The sequence below is a fragment of the Mizuhopecten yessoensis genome, unplaced genomic scaffold, assembly GCF_002113885.1.
Source record: "Mizuhopecten yessoensis strain PY_sf001 unplaced genomic scaffold, ASM211388v2 scaffold10885, whole genome shotgun sequence".
Taxonomy (NCBI): Eukaryota; Metazoa; Mollusca; class Bivalvia; order Pectinida; family Pectinidae; genus Mizuhopecten; species Mizuhopecten yessoensis.
The window spans coordinates 691,687-709,061 of record NW_018408770.1 but is presented as its reverse complement, the minus strand read 5'-3'; the positions used below and the strand labels follow the sequence as shown (position 1 = coordinate 709,061).

Sequence of the window (17,375 nt, the reverse complement as noted above, 5' to 3'; positions counted from 1 at the left end):
AGTCACCGTGTCCTATCACAAGGTCATGGAGGATTACCTTGAGAACAAGACACCGTGTCCTATCACAAGGTCATGGAGGTTACCTAGAGAACAAGACACCGTGTTGTATCACAAGGTCATGGAGGATTACATACAGAACTAGTCACCGTGTCCTATCACAAGGTCATGAAGGATTACCTAGAGAACAAGTCACCGTGTTGTATCACAAGGTCATGGAGGATTACCTAGAGAACAAGTCACCGTGTCCTATCACAAGGTCATGGAGGATTACCTAGAGAACAAGTCACCGTGTCCTATCACAAGGTCATGGAGGATTAACTACAGAACTAGTCACTGTGTCGTATCACAAGGTCATGGAGAACAAAACCTACAGAACAAGTCACTGTGTTGTATCACAAGGTCATGGAGGATTACCTAGAGAACAAGTCACTGTGTTGTATCACAAGGTCATGGAGGATTAACTGGGAACACAGGGTTATATCTCATGACCATGGAGGACTACACAGGTTCCCAAATGTCTGTTTACTGCAACTTCCTGATTAAAAAAGGTTTCAATTTTTCGAAGGTTTTCTGTAATAATATGACATCTTCATGTAATGAATCCACAAAACACCAAAAATTACTATAGATACTTTCTTTAAAAGGACTTTAACCTGTAATTCTTTCTCAGACAAACAGAACACGTTGCACTGCTATGTTCGCTGACATTGACATTGCAGAATTGTCACTTCTTCAACAAAGCACTAACCTTGTCTAGCCACCAGGCAGGATCTGAGCCTGAATTGTCGTGCTCCACACGTATCTTACGGAACTCCCCGAGGTCCTCTGGGTCCAGAGAGATCTACAACAAGTATGTGGCATGGTCACTGACTAATACACCTGGTAATCATCATATACAACAATAGACTTCAGGTGAGGTCTATCTAGGATCTATTGACCTGGTTTGAGTAATAATGGCCAAAAGCTTATTGATAAAACTGCATTGATAAAGTTTCTAAGGTGTATCATTCTGGATGCATTATCTAGACTTATATTATTCCATATGTTCGTCCTAAGGTATTCTATTCCAACTTTACAAAAGTCAATTTACAGCCTTAAAATGGCTGAAATACATGTCCTATGACTGCCATAATACAACTGATAAACATACATCAAATTCGTCTGTCTGTCCCACTTGGAACTGTCCACTGTCAGCTTTACCAAGCTGGAGCGGTCCAGAGTTCCCAGCATCTCCATACACTGTCAAGGTCACTTGGGCAGTGGTCGCTGACTTGGGTTCCCTCCCCGTAATGATGAAGACACGGAAATCACCCTCTGTTAAAACAAACATTCTCACAATCATTCTTTTGTGAGCATAGATTAACTGCTACACATTTAAAATGTGAATTTACACATGTGAAATTATACATATATTTTTTTATCAGAAACTTGAAGGATCTAAAATATCTAGTCATTTTAAGTTGTTTTTGGCCCTGTTGTTTGTTATCTCAAGATATTTTTTTCATGGTTCCTAGAACTTGAACATACAAACTACTTAACAGAAAACACTGTTGGTTAAGTCCATATTTAAAAAGACAAACAAGTTTTATTTCCTATTCTTGAGATTCAATGAATATCTAGAACAGTACTCAGCATATATGAAACTTCCTGTTTCAGCAGGAAATCAGGTTTCTATGGGAACCAATCTGATTACTTGCTCACCCTTAGGAGGTTGTTTGGGTGCCTCCTCCTGCACCTCCTCCTCGTTGGTGAGGGGTAGGTCCCGCACAATCACTGCGTCATCTTCTCCTACATCCAACCATCTGAAATAAAACAATCTTGTTACTTACACTGCTACTAATCCCACGAAATACAGCAATAAACGTAAACATTCTTTTAAAGACCAATAAGATCTTTTTGAAGGTATCTTTGCGACTGCTATTCATTTATATTTCATTTGATGTTACAGGATATAATAATTGAACTAATTTCTACCTAGAGTTGACCAGAGATAAAAAATATTATTTCAAGACACTTTTTAAAGATAATAATCAAGGCCAACATGAATGATTTATATAAATTGATAAACTTGTTTCATAGTTGTTATAAAATCGATAAAGTTTAGATTAAATCCATGTAGTATCTTTAATCTAGGGAGTTGAAAGTGTAGCAGCTAACACATTTAAACTCAACCACTCTAAACCCAACAGTTGATCGTTATCAAATACCATTAGCAGTATAGCATCACTAATTTGTACAGTTTTGAGTTATTTATGATTTTCAACAGATCATTTTATATCAAAACATGCCATGACTTCACTTACTTTTCACACTTAAAGATGAACTTGTGGGTGGGTTTATCTGACACCGAGACGGTCACATTGTCCAGGTACCATCCTGAACCAGGGTTCTCACCGTCATGACCAACGACGACCTTGGTCAGTTTCCCAAGGTCAACAGCCTCTACTTCAAATAGATCCCTCTGTAAGACAAACCCAGTATCAGTACTAGCCAGTAGTATCATGATCTGACATCTCTTCTTCTCTGATAAATTGAACTGTTTCGTCAAACTTGAAAGCTCATTATTCCAGTTTCAAAATAAAATTCTACTTTATCTACAATTAATATACCTCTACTTTATTTACACTATATAAAAGTAATTAGTTAAATCGAATATATCCCCACTTTTGCCTGACCAAGTTTTAGTCCAGTGTGTTAGTCTGGGAACTAAAACACACCTTCTGAACTAAAACACACCAACACTCGCAGGGGTTTCCGCCGAGCCAATCAGGCGAGAGGTGGGCGGAGCTTGTTACTGAACTTGGAAGCGATGCGCGAGGTGGGCGGAGCTTGCTACCGAATGTGCCTTCTTCAGTTATGGCGCTGTCAAGATTTTGTCCAGTCTAGGTAGTTGGGACATGAAGCTATACAGCTTATGGTTAACAGATATTTTCTTGTTAAAACTATCTCCCCAGTGTGTGTCGGTATAATAAAACGGTTAAAGTATGGGATTGAGGGATATAGCAAGTTTCTGGTGTCCCTTGACCATGCCTATTTCCCTCGGCGAACTGTATATTAACACATATTGAATTACCATTATACTGGACATGATAAGATTCCAATTTGGTGAAAACAAGAAGTACATACTGCCCCCTGCTCAAACTTGTTGGCATTGTTCCTGGATGTGAGGAGACGTCGACGGCCAGTGTTGCCTCGCTCACCAAACAGCTCCACAAACACATTGGCGTCCGTTCCTGCCTGGAACTTGTCCCCTGTGTGGACCTCCAGACTGTATGTCTTCCCTGTAACAATGGAAGAGAAATAAACACTACACAATCAATAATAAATCTATGAGGAAAGGGTACAATTTTGGGTTGCAGCAAATAAATATTTATGTCTTAAGATTCCTAATTAAAAGTCAAATTATAGTGGTCTTCACTCATTAGTGATTCCTTGTTGACAATTTAGGATACTTTATGTATTTTGCAAAAACAACATTTTTTACAAGTCTACCTTGTCCTCTACCAGCCTTGACCTTTACCTGTAATGGTATTCTATCTATTCAGTCTTGATCTACCTATAAGCTGGTCCTTTATTTAGCCTTGACTTTTACTTTTAATCTGATTCTCTGCTGAGTCAGCCTTGACCTTTACCTGTAAGCTGATCCTCTGCTGAGTCAGCCTTGACCTTTACCTGTAAGCTTGCTATCTGCTGAGTCAGCCTTGACCTACCTGTATTATAAGCTGGTTATCTGCTGAGTCAGCCTTGACCTACCTGTAAGCTGGTCCTCAGCTGAGTCAGCCTTGACCTACCTGTAAGCTGGTTATGTGCTGAGTCAGCCTCGACCTTTACCTGTAAGCTGGTTATCAGCTGAGTCAGCCTTGCCCTACCTGTAAGCTGGTTTTCTGCTGAGTCAGCCTTGACCTTAACCTGTAAGCTCGTTATCTGCTGAGTCAGCCTTGACCTACCTGTAAGCTGGTCCTCTGCTGAGTCTGCCTTCACAGCAAACTCCTTCCAGTAGTCATTGAAGCCATCCAACTTTATCCACTGGTCACCAGGGAAGGTCAAAGTCACATCAGACTTCATATTTGTCAAGGTCATCTAAAAAGAAAATAAATTCTATTCATGTAAAATTACAACAATAACACAATAAGATTGTATAACTTTCTGATAACAATAAACCCTGTGGAATGAGTCTTCCAACATGTTTTTTTTTTATCTGCAAAAATTGAATTAACCACAAGTAATTACAAAATGCAGAAACTGGTCAAATACCTGTTTCAGGAACCAGGATGGAGCACTGTCTGGACTTTCGTACCACATCAGATCATGTTCAGAGCTATGGAAACCGACCCTGACCTTGTACACCTCCCCAATGTCCTCCTCCACATGCACCTGAACAGCAATACAAAGCATTGCAATTATCCATAATTACTTGTTTAGAACGCAGTTTAACTTTATTTTAAATAAAAATTCAATTTAATATTTGCAATTACAATAGCTTAGATCATATCAAATAGATTACCGGGTAATATTCTGAAATAATGAAAAGATTTTCCATACCTTAAATTCATCTGTTTTTCCCATTTCAAATCTGAATTCCTCACTCTCCCCTATGACCTTGGGGTCAGTTTGACCTTTGCTGCCATAAATGACCACAACAGCAGCTGACCCTGTGCCCTGTCCAGCCTCCTCACCAGTCACAGTGCAAATCTTCCAGGGGACACCTGTTACAACAGAGGAAATACAAGGTCTCAAGGATATGACATAAGTTTAGAATATAACAGGAGCAGCAGCTATAACATAGACCAGCTATAACATAAACCTGCTATAACATAAACCAGCTATAACATAAACCAGCTATAACATAAACCAGCAATACAAAACACTGGCTCTTGTCTATCAGTGGATGCTATATTCTTACAAATAAGTACAATTTATAAAGAAAAGTTTTTTTATCCTAGCAAAATAAGAACATTTCACATGAGAAGGTGGTAACTTGAACCTTTAGGAGATGGGGGCTTTTCCTCCTCAATAGCCACTTCTGTCAAGGTTAGTTCCCGCACAATCTCCTGGTCATCTTCTCCAGTGTCCAGCCATCTGTAAACAAGGTCAAGGTCATTTATGTAGCTCAATATCCTGGCTTTATAACATACTGTATATAGCTCAATGTCAAGTTCATATATCATACTGTCTGTATGTAGGTAAATGTCAAGGTTAAGTAGAATACATCACACATCAAAACATAAATTATTATGTTTGCGAGTAATTTTATACAATTTCATGGAAAGCACTTTTTTTTTCTGCCAACATTTTTGCACCCGAGTCAGTTATTATTAAAACAAATCATGGTTTAAAGATAAAAGGTTCTAAAAGAATAATAGCGATAAAAAATACTGTTAAATGATGAAGTTCACAATATCAAAAGTGTAACTAATTCTAAGTTAAGGTCAGCATCAGTTTGGGCAACTAGACTAAATGTCCAGACTGTGCTTTATTTCAATGCCTATAGATCAATGTTGCCCTAAATTATAGATCTAGCGAACATAGTAAAGTATAAACCTTACTTGTCACATTGGAACACAAAACTCTCCTTGGCCGACTCAAATTCCCTCACCACCACTTTGTCCAGGTACCACCCTGATCCTGCATTAGATCCATCATGACCAACCTTGACCTTTGTAAGGTTATCAAGGTCAACTGCTTCAATTTCAAAAATATCCACCTAAAATTTCAAAAAGAACAGTCATCATAAGTAATATGAAACATTGAAAGAAAAGTCTTGATTCAAATTTAAAAATAGAAAACATGATTTAAACATACCGATCCTTGCTCAAACTTGTTGGCATTGTTCCTGGATGTGAGGAGCATTCGTCTGCCGGTGTCACCTCGCGCTCCAAACAACTGTAGGAACACGTTGGCATCAGTGCCAGCCTTAAACTTGTCTCCAGTGTAAACCTGCACATAATACTGCTTCACTGCAAACAAAAACTTCTCGTCATTTACAGAGAACTTTAACACTTCAACTGGCCTATTGTGTGGCCATAGAGATCACATCAATGTCAGGTTTGTGTTTATATTTCATATGCCATTCAATAACTTCTCTGACACTGTAATAAATGTACTGTTTATTTGTTGTTTACCTGAGAGTTCATCCTTCTCCTGTTTGACTGGAAACTCTCTCCAGAAGTCGTCTTTTCCATCCAACTTCACCCAGGATTTGGAATCAAATGTGTATACCTCATTACTGGTCAAGTTGGTCAGTTTGATCTGTAAGGGTCAATGTACATTGTGTAGACCACATAGAAAATTAACTTACCAACCTGGTCAATGAAAGAACACAATTCAGTCTTTGTTAATAATATTACATTGTAGATGCTGTCAACATTTCTCACAATGTCAAAGAGCTAGAATAGATTGGTTGACAAAATTATTCTTCCATGTCATTTCATTTTTCTTTTGTCACATCAAAATAACTCTATCAATCAAAATTACCCAGTGTAAGTTCATAAGTTCACTTTTTATTTTGAAATCTTACCTCCTCTGCAAACCAGGAGGGGGCTGTAGCACTATCCTCGTACCAAGAGAGGTCGTGCTCCTGGCCATGGAACCCCACCCGGACCTTGTAGACCACTCCCACCTCTGCTTCCATCCTCACCTGTCAGTTCCAAATTATGAAGTCAAATACACCATCATACATGTACTATTCCAACCCAGATAATTTTTAATTTATAGATTTATCTTTTTTTTTCCTCCTTAAAATTTCAATGAAATAACACATTATTCGTTATCTTTTAAAAAAGCATTACACATCGGAAAGCCTCAAAGCACCTCTTGTGACATGCTTTAACTACCCTAAATTGCTGCCCAAAATTTCAAAAAATTCAGTTATAACTATACCTCATGTTCGTCTGTCTTCCCCTCGTAGAATCTGAAGTCTGGGTCTTCCCCAATGACTACTGGTTCACTGTGACCCTTGTCTCCATAGACAACCAAGGCCATCGCAGCCACCGTACCTTGTCCACTCTCTGACCCTGTCACTGTAGTAACTGACCAAGGGTTTCCTGTGGATGAACATTTAAAAAGGCAATATGTAAAAGAATCTGAACCAGATGATGTAATGGATAGTCTAAACAAACATCATCTTTACTCCTATTTTATTGTCTATGTTTCTAAATTATATATCCTACTACTTCCAAGGTGTTTAATCATGATAAACAGAAGATAAGGTTGATGTTACCATTTCTTATTCTAATGACAAAACCTTTGTGTGGCTGTCACATACATCCATATACAATTTATATACTTGGGAGTAAGTCTGTACTCATTTTACTGTACAAGATTTAGACTCCATTAGCTCAACACATAACATGAATGATGGGTTCATATCCAAAAGGAAAATAATGGTGATTGAAATTTACCTTTAGGAGGAGGTGGAGGAGGAGGTGTAGGAGATTTCTTGACCTCCTGTTCTGTTTGTTCCGGTTCTGGAGTGTCTGGTTTTGGACTAGAGTTATCTCCCTTCTCTGATTCAGGTTTAGGACTATCAACCTTCTCCTGAATGACTGGGGCAACCACAGGTACAGGAGAAGGGCTGTGGACGGATCCTTCCGTGATGTACAGAGTCCTCTCAACCTTACCGTCCTCCTCGCCTGTATCCAGCCATCTGTAACATGTTACTGTTCAGGTAATTTGTGTCCTAAAGATTAGTTTTATTTTGTTTAACGTCCTATAAACTTCTAAGGTCATTTAAGGATGTGTGTCCTAAAGAAGTGAGCAAACTTCACAACACATCTACGACCTGTTTATGTAAGTCCAGTACAGCTACTTTTACGAAAGGGCATTTACTCTGCTAACAATTACCATATCAAAATAATTTAATTTGATTATTTTCCTAATATATGTACAAGGATTTCACAACAAATGTAGGCCTATAGTTGTGTGCAATTGAACTTTGACAGACACATATTTACGAACAATTTCTCTACTAATGTTGTAATCAAGGCAGGTTATAACATCATGTCTATAAACATCTTTTACAACTTCACTAAAATTTATGGAAAGACTGCAAGAACCAATCTAAAAACATCTGCCCAGAAATGACAAAATGACATATTCAAGAGAACTCAGCACATACCGATTACATGTAAAGACAGCCTCCTCAATAGTCTCATCCGATTCCATGACAACAACCTTCTTAAGGAACCAGCCAGAACCTGAAACACAATATAGAAATTGTAGAAAGGTGATGTATCACAAACCAGTAAGTTTATAAATGATTTTTCTACAATACAAAAAAATTCCATTGCACACATCATGTGTACAATAACATAATTGCATATAAATTTATATTTAATAATAAAGAAGAAAAGACAGTTTGGAGATTAAATATGGTTGTTAATACTCCAGTACAAAGTATCTCACCCGGGACAGAGACTACTCACCTTCAACCAGTGTACCATGACCTATGGTGACCTTCTGTAGATCTCCCAGGGATACGGCCTCGACCTCAAACTGGTCAACCTACACAATAATAAAATGACCTTGATATGGTAATGATATCATTGAACATTCCTCAGCAGGATTGTGCGGTTCAAACATTAAATACTTCAATTAAAAAATTATTTACATATTTCAAAATACCAGGGTAGAAAAAGAACCCAAAAAGGATAGATATAGATCCTCCGTTGTCTATTATGGTGGCCACAACAACTGAGAGCACTCATATAAGTACATGTAAGAAATAGTATGTTAAATATCACTGCAAATACATTCTAATCCTAAGATTGATGTAGACAATGGTTTACTTACCTGGTTATGTTGGAACTTGTCGGTGTTGGACAGTGAATGTTTGAGGCTGCGTTTGCCGGTGCCACCCCTGTCCCCGTACAGGTAGATATACACATCCTCTACTGGTTTGCGGACCTGTCCAAGGTGTACATACACCTGGTACCGCATCACTGCAACACAGTAGGTCAAATGATATAGTCCAACCAATCAAAATACCATAGTAGGTCACATGATATAGACAAACCAATTAAAATACCATAGTAGGTCACATGATATAGTCTAACTAATCAAAATACCACATCAGGTCACATGACCTACCTGACCACTTCTATTACACAGCAATTACATAACAAGTAGTTTTACCTTGTGACATCACAATTAGGATAATAGGATAATGTCACAGACTTTGATATGACATAGTTGAAAACATTGAGATTATTAGCATAAAATCTTTGTTATGGGATAAACAGGATCTTGAAATTTCATATGAACATTATCACAATGTTTCAGTTTGTTTCTGTTTGAGCTGAGAAAACGCTTCTCTGTACGAACAATTCTAACCTTGTTTCATTGTAAAAAAAAATCTTAACTGACATCACATATAAATCTACACATATAGACAAGTGTTTACCTTGTGGTACCAGTATGGCCGGCCACACCACTGGGAACTCCCTCCAGCCATCCAGTTTGTCATCCACTGTCACCCAATCATTGAGTTCGTAAGTAAAAATGTCACCGGTGTCGTTATCCTCACATTTTATCTGAATACAATCATAAACATTGTATTAAGGGTATGGTTTTAACACATTAAAATACGCTGTGACTTCAAACTATCTTTACAAGTATACAATGAAAATTGTGATGGAAAACAAGCAGCAGATCTTGAATAACATCTGTTTTAACTTATGACACTTATTGAAGATAATAATACTACAATAACAGTGTTTTTTAAGACACCTGACCTGCTGATTAATGACATTTCAGTATATAGAAATAAAAAAAATTTCCCCCCCAAAGCAAACCTAATTTTTTCGTAGAATAAGATATATTACCTTGCGTAGATACCAGCCTTTAGGTTGTGAGTTGTCCTGAAAACCTATCCTCACTTTGTACAGCTCTCCAATATCATCCGACAATGTCAACTGAAAGACATTTAGCTTTAGATTATAGAAATCCACTATATCATGTTAATCAATACCTAAAAATACAGTGATAACAGAATTCTTCTGTTTGCCTCCCATTGTCAAAAAAATGTCTTCAAATCCAACTTTTTGATAATTTTTGATAATTTCCCCTTATATCAGTCATACCAAGTAAAATAACCTCCCCTTACCTTACCAGAGTCAGTCATGCCTACCATAACTTTCATTCCTTACCTTACAAGTGTCGGTCATTCCTATCTGGAAGGCATTGTCCCGTGTGGACTTAAGAAGTGTGGGACGGGCCTCCCCCTTGTCTCCACACATCACCATGACGATATCAGAGGCAGAGTCTCCACCCTTCTGTCCACCAGTCTCAGTTTCCACAGTCCATGATCCCTCTAAAAATCATTTAAAATAAAAATAAAAAAATCTTTCATATTAACAAGAATGAACACTAGTAAAATAAAAATAATGGTACTCCCCAACCCAATTACAATCAATAATTGCCTGTTTACTTTTATAGCAAACCATATGACCTTCACCCTATTCTGCACTTGATTCAATGGGATTATGATGACCTTGACCTGAGTACTCACTTGACACAGTGGGATTATAGTCGACCCCGTAAGGTAGCACCACAGTGCTTGGCTCCACTTTGGTGATGCGTATATTGACCTCGGCTTCCTTGTCCTTTTCCTCCTTGGTACCGACCCATCTACAACAGGAGACAGACATCATAGTACATCGTCATCACGCATGATAAAATACCACTCAAAAATAAACTAGATTTAACTATCATTATGGCAAGAAAATGCCTCTCCATTAGAACATGATTTGCAATTACTATGACCTTGACCATCAAAACAAATTATATGGAATCTATAAAAAATATCTAAAGATCATGTTGTAAAGCAGATTTAATTATATAAAAGACACTATCATCATTATCTCTGACCTCAGAATCAACAAACAACACTTTTTTTTATTCAATACAACAGTTATATTAACTTAGTGACATAAAAAATCAATAATATAAAAAATAAAATTCTATTGATAAACCAGTGGCTCTATAAAACTTGCATATGGCAGAAAACCCAAAAATATACAATAATGATTGTGACCTTAAAGTAATGTGATTTTTCGAGTTATACCAGGTACCCTAGTTCCACAAATAACAAAACAATTACACAAATAATGTAGCAAGCTTGGTCCATCCAAACTCATAATTTGAGTGATGAACAACAGACGGACAGACAGCGTGATACCCTCTCCATATTCTCTTTGTCTACAACTGTCTTTAAACCTGACAGCAGCATAATTTAAAATCATCTTTGTGCTATGCCTCAAATTTCCCTGTCACTATTAAATATCCTGTAAACATTATTTCAGATTTCAAAATATGAATAACTTACTTGTTATAATCAAATATATATTCTATATTCTTAAATTCTCCGGCCTTCACGGTGGCCTTTTCCAGGAGCCAGGGGTCACCAGGTCCCTTCTCCACGACAACCTTGGCCAGCTCCCCAAGGTCGACTGCTTCTAGTCGGAATATGTCCACCTATAAAAGTAAACAGTTTTGTTTTCAAAACTTATCCAAAATTTCAAATCGCGTGTATTTTTTTTGTATTTTTCTGTATTAGTTCAATTATACTTTTACATAAAACATTTGGTTCACCCTGGGCATTACAAAATGCTAATGATAAGAGACAATGAAGCTATTTTCATTCTGTGGTCCCTGTAAGGAATTCTGTGGTCCCTACAAGGAATTCTGTGGTCACTATAAGGAATTCTGTGGTCCCTATAAGGAATTCTGTGGTCCCTGTAAGGAATTCTGTGGTCCCTATAAGGATTTCTGTGGTCCCTATAAGGAATTTTGTGGTCCCTATAAGGAATTCTGTGGTCCCTATAAGGAATTATGTGGTCCCTATGTCCCTATAAGGAATTCTGTGGTCCCTATAAGGAATTCTGTGGTCCCTATAAGGAATTATGTGGTCCCTATAAGGAATTATGTGGTCCCTATAAGGAAATGAGCATGACCTACCTGCCCTGTCTGGAACTTGGTTTTGTTGGTATGACTCTTTGTGAGGTGTCGGCGACCGGAGTCAAACTGTTGGCCGTAGAGTGTGAGGTAGACATTGGCCTTGGTCCCAGCGTTCATTTCCTCTTCACTTGTGTAAACCTCGACGTAGTACGGCACCACTGTAATACATTAACACAGGAATCAGGGATGGAACAGACTCAATACAGTTGGTAATGCTAAAAACATTGATATTTATGTTGACATAAAAACAAAAGATCTTTTTAACTTAACTTAAAACTTGATTTGCTACCAGGATTTTTTTTAAATGTCATCAGGGAAATTAACCCAGAAATACAGTACATTGAAAAAGTCAAAGTCAGTAAGGACATCGTGTATCTTTGCTGCATTGTCAACTGATCTAAAATCAGTTTTGACCATGAAAACAGATGTTTGCTACAGTACAATTTTTTTTTATTAAATCCTCATATTAAATCATCTATTTTTCAAACGGACACTTCAATATTTGGTGTTTGTAATCCATAATGACATTGTATATTGTAGCCCCATAATCTGAACGGAAACCACACACCTTGTTTGTATCCTTTGCCCATTTTGATGACTGGAAGTTCCTTTCTGATGTCTCCACCCTCCTCTCCAACCCAGCCAGAGAAGTCAAACAGCAGCTGTTCCTCTGTCACCGAGTCAGTTAGTACAAGCTGCAACACAAGTTAACAACAGGTGTACACAGGGAGAAAATGTGGGGGCAGAAAAGAGTTTTATTCTATTGTGGGCATTTCAAAAGCCTCCATTAGGTAAGATAACATTTTAGTGGTTCATACAATTCTTTTATTCTGAAACATTTGAAAAGAAATACATATTATATAGTCTGGCACAGTTTCAATAACAGGATGTTTGATTGACAGATAAATGAACACTGTCTTATGTTACATAGGCTTTAGATTAAACACCTATACAATGAAGGGAGTAACCCACCTTTGAGATGGTCCACACAGGATTGGGATCCTCATCCAGACCGGAGCTCACACGGATCTTGTGGAGGTCTCCTACCTTACTGAGATCAATTGCCTGTGAACAATTGAACTTTCAGACTAAGACAGAATTGCAACATCAACATTTTAATGAAATTTACATATTACAGTATAAGTAATCATTGGTACCACTGTATACACTTCCTGTGGTAAATTCACATATCTGTACGGTCTTACTGGAAACACAAGCTGGAGACCCAAAGGACACACTTACTCCAACAGAAATATATTATTACGTTTCCCTTTGAAATAAAAGCAGATCTATGAGCAGTGTTAAGAGATTTATGTACACTTTTTCCCTTAAAAGACTAGTTCCTTCCACAATTATATAAAACAATTACCAAGTAAGACACAAATCTCATCTCTAAAGGATCAAATATATGAATATTCATATTTTAGAAAACAGAAGTACCGGTACATGTTCCTTGTGAATACTTCATAAGTTTATGGCCTTTTTTTGTTTGTAAAATCCCAAATGATTAGGCTTGTCCGACTAGAGTAGTTCATTTATTTTTTCTGGTAAGCCCTGGCATGGACGTTAAAATTTCATCAACATCTTCAGTTCTGCCAGGTTTAAGCCCTTGATAACGTTACTTTTAAAACTGTTAATGTTCCCCATAAAATAAAATGGCTCCAGGTCTCACTTAGGACTGAAATACTTTTACTATCACACATGACTATGTGTGTACTACAGTAAGAAGATAACACAGAACATACCGGAAACTTGTTGACCATTCCAGGTAGGAATCTCTCCTGTTCCTCGTTTGTTAGTTCCACTGGTCCCTCCACACCGTCCTTGCCGTAGACGGTCAGTGATACTGACCGAGACTTACTGGACAGTTCCTCTGCTGACTTGGGCAGTAGACTACGGTCAGCTGACCACACTTGTACTGTCCATTGGCCCTCTGTTGATACAAACAAAGTGTCTAATGTTTATGTTTTACAAAGTCATTGGCTATATCACTACTGACTACACATCTTCAAAAACAAAGGGTTCCAATCCCAAACTACTCTAACCCTTAGAATGTGTCACGACAAAGTCAAGGCCCTTGTAGACGGTCATTTATTTTTATTCATGACATATTCTAAGGGAGCAGACAGATATGTATATATCTAGAGGGGAACTCTTGAATTATGAAGATACTGACAACTTGAACTTACAAACTGATGTATTCATACAATTACAATTCTCATATAAACAGAGTTAGCTTTGGTTTAATCTTTCCTTTTTGCTTTAGTTAAAAACTTGAAACAAGGAAATATACATTTAAGAAACATCAACTCCTGTTTTGTAGACATTGCCATGTAATTAAACTTTGTAAAACTCTGTGATCTTGACATTTGGCCTCTAAAATCCAATCAGACCAAACAATTCTAATTGGCATTTGTATGGTCAGTATCTATCAACCCAGTATGAGCCTACAATAGAGTCAGATTATAAAGAAGGAATGTGTTTACATGATGAGAATGCTAAACAATGCAAGTTTTCAAATATGGATGCGACATACGAGTGCAGACCATTCAATCCCTAATGAAGGGCTTATGAAGGACTTAGCCCAAAAGCTTGGATCAAGAGTGACTGTCGATATGTCTTATATACATTGTTGTGCCTATTTCAGTGGAGTCTTCACACCTTACAACTAGTGCATTTACACCTGTATCTGTCTTACCTGATTTTCCATCAGGAGACTGTGTCAGGGGCATCGCCCCCAGGGGTAGGAGTTCTCGTACCAGACGTCGGTCTTCACATCCACTGTCCATCCATCTGTAAGGCATCCATAATCTATGTCAAACTCACATAGGGGCTATACTCACAACTGTTGGTCTCACAGAATCTATGTCAAACTCACATAGGGGCTATACTCACAACTGTTGGTCTCACAGAATCTATGTCAAACTCACATAGAAGCTATACTCACAACTGTTGGTCTCACAGAATCTATGTCAAACTCACATAGGGGCTGTACTCACAACTGTTGGTCTCACAGATTCTATGCCAAACTCACAAAGGAACACTGTCACAAAGTGATATGTTTAGTACCTTTGTTTGCATACAGATCCAAACTTGGACAAGGAATTGCCAATGTGCTAGTCATTAAGCAGACGTACAATCTAAACTATGAATTTAATCCTAATTAATCTTGAAATTTAGTTCTGGAGTTTAGAATAATGAATTTGAAATTTCTTTGCTATCATAATGAAAGTGTCCAGAAGTTGAATTTCTTTATTATCAAGGATCCTGATAATCCTCTACATATCACATATCATATTCAAACCAACAGGAATATTCAAAGACCAATCACGTGTGTAGAGAATGGTACCTGTTACAGGGGAAGATCCGCAGGTCCTCGTTGAGTGATGACTTGACGAGTACCCGGGCACACAACCACCCCTTTCCACGCCCCTTCTCACTGTGACCAATCATAACCTTCTTTATTTCTCCAAGGTCAAGGCCAGAGATGGTGAACTCATCCACCTGGAACAGATCATTCAGCATCAAGATGAGGATTGTAGAAAATCTAAGGAAATCACAACATCATTCACTGACATATGGATAACAACAATCACATTCAAACACAACACAAGTACACATGGAGGAATGTTAAGAAAGATTTCATACCTGGCCTTGTTTAAATGGAACAGCAGATTTGGATTTCCTCAGCAGTCTTTTCCCTGTGTTTCCCCACTGACCAATCAGATCACAGAACACATCAGCTTCAGTACCTGACTGTTCTTCATTTCCCGTAGCAACATACAGTGTATATTCATTATCTGCAATGTGATAAGAATACTTCAAGTTCAATCAATTCCATCACTGAATTTGTTCAACATTTGTTGTAATATTCTATTACAGACTCTAATTCCTGACTGGGTCTACCAAGTCTCATGCTAACATTGTAGAGCTTCCTGTTGGAGTCCACCTAGCCTAACACATTACAGAGATTACTGGTTCAGGATACATCTAGGCCCGTAATGCAAAATGAAACCTTTAGACATGCCTGGCCAGGTCCACCAAGCTCAAAACTTACTCAGTGACAGTTTTGTTTGGGTCCACTTAGCCCCTGACTTACCCTGCAGAGGTTCCTGACAGGTCCACTTAGCCCCTGACTTACCCTGCAGAGGTTCCTGACAGGTCCACTTAGCCCCTGACTTACCCTGCAGAGGTTCCTGACAGGTCCACTTAGCCCCTGACTTACCCTGCAGAGGTTCCTGACAGGTCCACTTAGCCCCTGACTTACCCTGCAGAGGTTCCTGACAGGTCCACTTAGCCCCTGACTTACCCTGCAGAGGTTCCTGACAGGTCCACTTAGCCCCTGACTTACCCTGCAGAGGTTCCTTTCAGGTCCACTAAGCCCCAGATTTAACCTGTTCAGATTCCTTGTCAGGTCCATCTTGCCCAAAACTAATCATATGAAGATTCCTTTCAGGTCCACTTAGCCCCCAACTTACCCTGCAGAGGTTCCTGACAAGTCCACTTAGCCCCCAACTTACCCTGCAGAGGTTCCTGACAGGTCCACTTAGCCCCTGACTTACCCTGCAGAGGTTCTTGACAGGTCCACTTAGCCCCTGACTTACCCTGTAGGGGGTCCTGACAGGTCCACTTAGCCCCTGACTTACCCTGTAGAGGGTCCTGACAGGGCCACTTAGCCCCTGACTTACCCTGCAGAGGTTCTTGACAGGTCCACTTAGCCCCTGACTTACCCTGTAGAGGTTCCTGACAGGGCCACTTAGCCCCTGACTTACCCTGCAGAGGTTCTTGACAGGTCCACTTAGCCCCTGACTTACCCTGTAGGGGGTCCTGACAGGTCCACTTAGCCCCTGACTTACCCTGTAGGGGTTCCTGACAGGTCCACATAGCCCCTGACTTACCATGCAGAGGTTGCTGACAGGTCCACTTAGCCCCTGACTTACCCTGTAGAGGTTCCTGACAGGTCCACTTAGCCCCTGACTTACCCTGCAGAGGTTCCTCGTCAGGTCCACTTAGCCCCTGACTTACCCTGCAGAGGTTCCTGACAGGTCCACTTAGCTCCTGACTTACTCTGTAGAGGTTACGGGTCAGGTCCACTTAGCCCTAGACTTACCCTGTAGAGGTTCCTGGTCGGGTCTAATTGCAGCCAGCTCCACAGTGCCATCAGCATTATCCTCTGTACCTTCCAACTCCCCATCATACACAAAACTGAACTCCTCCCCTGTGTCATGGTCTCTCAACTTTAACTGTTAAAACAGAATGCTATACATAACTGAATTGTAATGCTAACAAATAGGTAAATTTATACTGGGAATGGAAAACACCTGAAACAGTGAAGCCAGTGAGTGTCAAAACTGAACAAAAAGGATTTCCATACTGCAGACATCAGTGAGTAATTTTTATTTGAAATTCCCTACTTTTCT

At 38.9% G+C, this 17,375-nt stretch overlaps 1 protein-coding gene across 3 annotated transcripts in view; it reads right to left on the bottom strand.

The window, feature by feature from the left end:
• The window catches only part of LOC110463269 (lipoxygenase homology domain-containing protein 1-like), an 80,651-nt gene that overhangs the window by 18,705 nt on the left and 44,571 nt on the right, over window positions 1-17,375 (bottom strand). For all 3 annotated transcript variants that reach the window (XM_021517718.1, XM_021517720.1, XM_021517721.1), the window contains 31 exons: window positions 17,066-17,198; window positions 15,604-15,755; window positions 15,305-15,459; window positions 14,654-14,748; window positions 13,701-13,888; window positions 12,928-13,020; window positions 12,524-12,650; window positions 11,956-12,113; window positions 11,324-11,472; window positions 10,508-10,626; window positions 10,146-10,309; window positions 9,822-9,911; window positions 9,401-9,530; window positions 8,791-8,939; window positions 8,424-8,502; window positions 8,117-8,195; window positions 7,401-7,645; window positions 6,880-7,043; window positions 6,518-6,637; window positions 6,123-6,249; window positions 5,803-5,957; window positions 5,547-5,704; window positions 4,985-5,079; window positions 4,543-4,706; window positions 4,255-4,374; window positions 3,948-4,080; window positions 3,127-3,281; window positions 2,304-2,461; window positions 1,702-1,802; window positions 1,151-1,314; window positions 749-841 (listed from right to left, as the gene is read on the bottom strand). In XM_021517718.1, coding sequence (XP_021373393.1) covers window positions 749-841; window positions 1,151-1,314; window positions 1,702-1,802; window positions 2,304-2,461; window positions 3,127-3,281; window positions 3,948-4,080; window positions 4,255-4,374; window positions 4,543-4,706; window positions 4,985-5,079; window positions 5,547-5,704; window positions 5,803-5,957; window positions 6,123-6,249; window positions 6,518-6,637; window positions 6,880-7,043; window positions 7,401-7,645; window positions 8,117-8,195; window positions 8,424-8,502; window positions 8,791-8,939; window positions 9,401-9,530; window positions 9,822-9,911; window positions 10,146-10,309; window positions 10,508-10,626; window positions 11,324-11,472; window positions 11,956-12,113; window positions 12,524-12,650; window positions 12,928-13,020; window positions 13,701-13,888; window positions 14,654-14,748; window positions 15,305-15,459; window positions 15,604-15,755; window positions 17,066-17,198 — 4,212 coding nt within the window. The remainder of the gene's footprint in view (window positions 1-748; window positions 842-1,150; window positions 1,315-1,701; window positions 1,803-2,303; window positions 2,462-3,126; window positions 3,282-3,947; window positions 4,081-4,254; window positions 4,375-4,542; window positions 4,707-4,984; window positions 5,080-5,546; window positions 5,705-5,802; window positions 5,958-6,122; window positions 6,250-6,517; window positions 6,638-6,879; window positions 7,044-7,400; window positions 7,646-8,116; window positions 8,196-8,423; window positions 8,503-8,790; window positions 8,940-9,400; window positions 9,531-9,821; window positions 9,912-10,145; window positions 10,310-10,507; window positions 10,627-11,323; window positions 11,473-11,955; window positions 12,114-12,523; window positions 12,651-12,927; window positions 13,021-13,700; window positions 13,889-14,653; window positions 14,749-15,304; window positions 15,460-15,603; window positions 15,756-17,065; window positions 17,199-17,375) is intronic.